This window comes from Merops nubicus, unplaced genomic scaffold, assembly GCF_000691845.1.
Source record: "Merops nubicus isolate BGI_N331 unplaced genomic scaffold, ASM69184v1 scaffold51851, whole genome shotgun sequence".
NCBI classification, from domain to species: Eukaryota; Metazoa; Chordata; class Aves; order Coraciiformes; family Meropidae; genus Merops; species Merops nubicus.
The window spans coordinates 25,266-26,830 of NW_008587290.1; the positions used below are offsets into that span (position 1 = coordinate 25,266).

Here is a 1,565-nt window from a genome sequence, read left to right on the forward strand (position 1 = left end):
GGTTCCACAGAGCATTTCCTTCTCAGTGTTTCCCCAAGCTTTATGTGGTATCACCTCAGAAGTGCTGAGCCAAGATAGTCCAGAAAGCAGGGCTGCTAAGAACTTGGAGCTACCCCACCAAACTGCACCTGGCTGACAGTGAGAATAAACTAAACCACAAGATTATTAACTATGTTTCTAACTACTCAGAGGAAATAGGTCTGTTTGCTACAGAAAGTATATCTCTTTTCAGTTCACAGGGATTACTACACTCAGCTATTCCCCATCTTTAATAACACAGGCTTTTTCCTAAACTGTGTAAGCCACAGAGCACCATCTCTACAAATACAGGTTGTTTTGGAAAGCAATTTAAACAATTAGAGGAATTTACTGCAAACCAGCTTCTCTCTTCTACCATATACAAGGTGGTCAGTAAAAGCAAACGCACGTGAACAGAAAAACGTTCATGAAACAAACTGATTTAATTAAAACTGAAAAGGAAAACAAATTGCAGAAATAAAAACTCCAGATACATAGCAATTACTAATTATGAAGCTGTTGACGATCTTGGAAGAGCATTTGGGAATTCATGGCCAAGCATTCAACCTTGAATTCTGAGGCAGAGGGAGGGAACAACCATGACCTTCCAAGTCCTTCAGCACAACCACACATAAAACTCAACTACTTGATATATTTTTCCATGAATTTTTTGTGAAATTCTGATCGCAGAGTATCATTCACAAATCTTTTGTCCTTTTTTGTTTCGTCCATCCCCTTGGCACAGTTCTTGAAGACAACATCATCATCCCATCTGAAAACAAAAGTTTTTAACTTCAGTAAGCTTGTAAGAAAATTAAGGTGCAATTTTCAAAAATAAAAAAAATGAAGTGTGGCCCTTCTATTTAAACATACTAAGAACAACTAGTCTTTAGGATTAGATTTCAATCTTGAAGAAAAAAAGATCTATTTTTCTAATCCGAGTGACCTCCTACATGCTCCTGAGTTAGAAGCAAGATAAGTATCAGTAGATTAAAGGTTATTTTATCTTTAGAGAAAATAATGTTTTTTTCTGCTCTGTTCAAATAGACGTTGAATCTAATGGCCCTAATTTTGACAAACAACAGTAACTGGAATATCTGCAAATGAGAATTGTATTAAGAAAAATGCTGCTTTTTATTAATTCTAGTTACACTAAAAACACCTGAACAAATAACATTTCCCAACCCAGGCAGATTTTTAAGGGGAGCACAACATCAAACCTGTTGAGGAACTTTGGTTGTTACTTTTTGTACCATTATGAACAACATCAGACAAACCATATTCAATCTCTCTTTCTCTCTTTTTTAAAGAAGCAGCAGGAGGAGGATTCGTTCAGGGAAATGCACAAGACAACCCCTATGTGATCAGTCTCCCAGCTCCACCTGACACTGCTGGTGACAATGTCTGAGGAAGGAATCAAAGCCAATGGCAGTAATGACCCTTCCAAACTCTGAGGAGCAAGAGGGTGGCTATCCCAGTACAGGGGCCACAGTACCTCCTCTTCACTTTGAAGTTTGCTTGAGGCTGTGCTGGGCCGGTCAGGTTCA

The 1,565-nt window shown here is 38.3% G+C and overlaps 1 protein-coding gene across 1 annotated transcript in view; it reads right to left on the reverse strand.

The window, feature by feature from the left end:
- Positions 1-548: 548 nt before the first annotated feature.
- The window catches only part of LOC103781154 (spliceosome-associated protein CWC15 homolog), a gene marked incomplete at its 5' end in the record, with an annotated part of 1,102 nt that continues 85 nt past the window's right edge, over positions 549-1,565 (reverse strand). The window contains 2 exons of the mRNA XM_008948856.1: positions 549-790; positions 1,514-1,565. The exon at positions 1,514-1,565 is cut by the window's right edge and continues 85 nt beyond it. Coding sequence (XP_008947104.1) covers positions 661-790; positions 1,514-1,565 — 182 coding nt within the window. The remainder of the gene's footprint in view (positions 791-1,513) is intronic.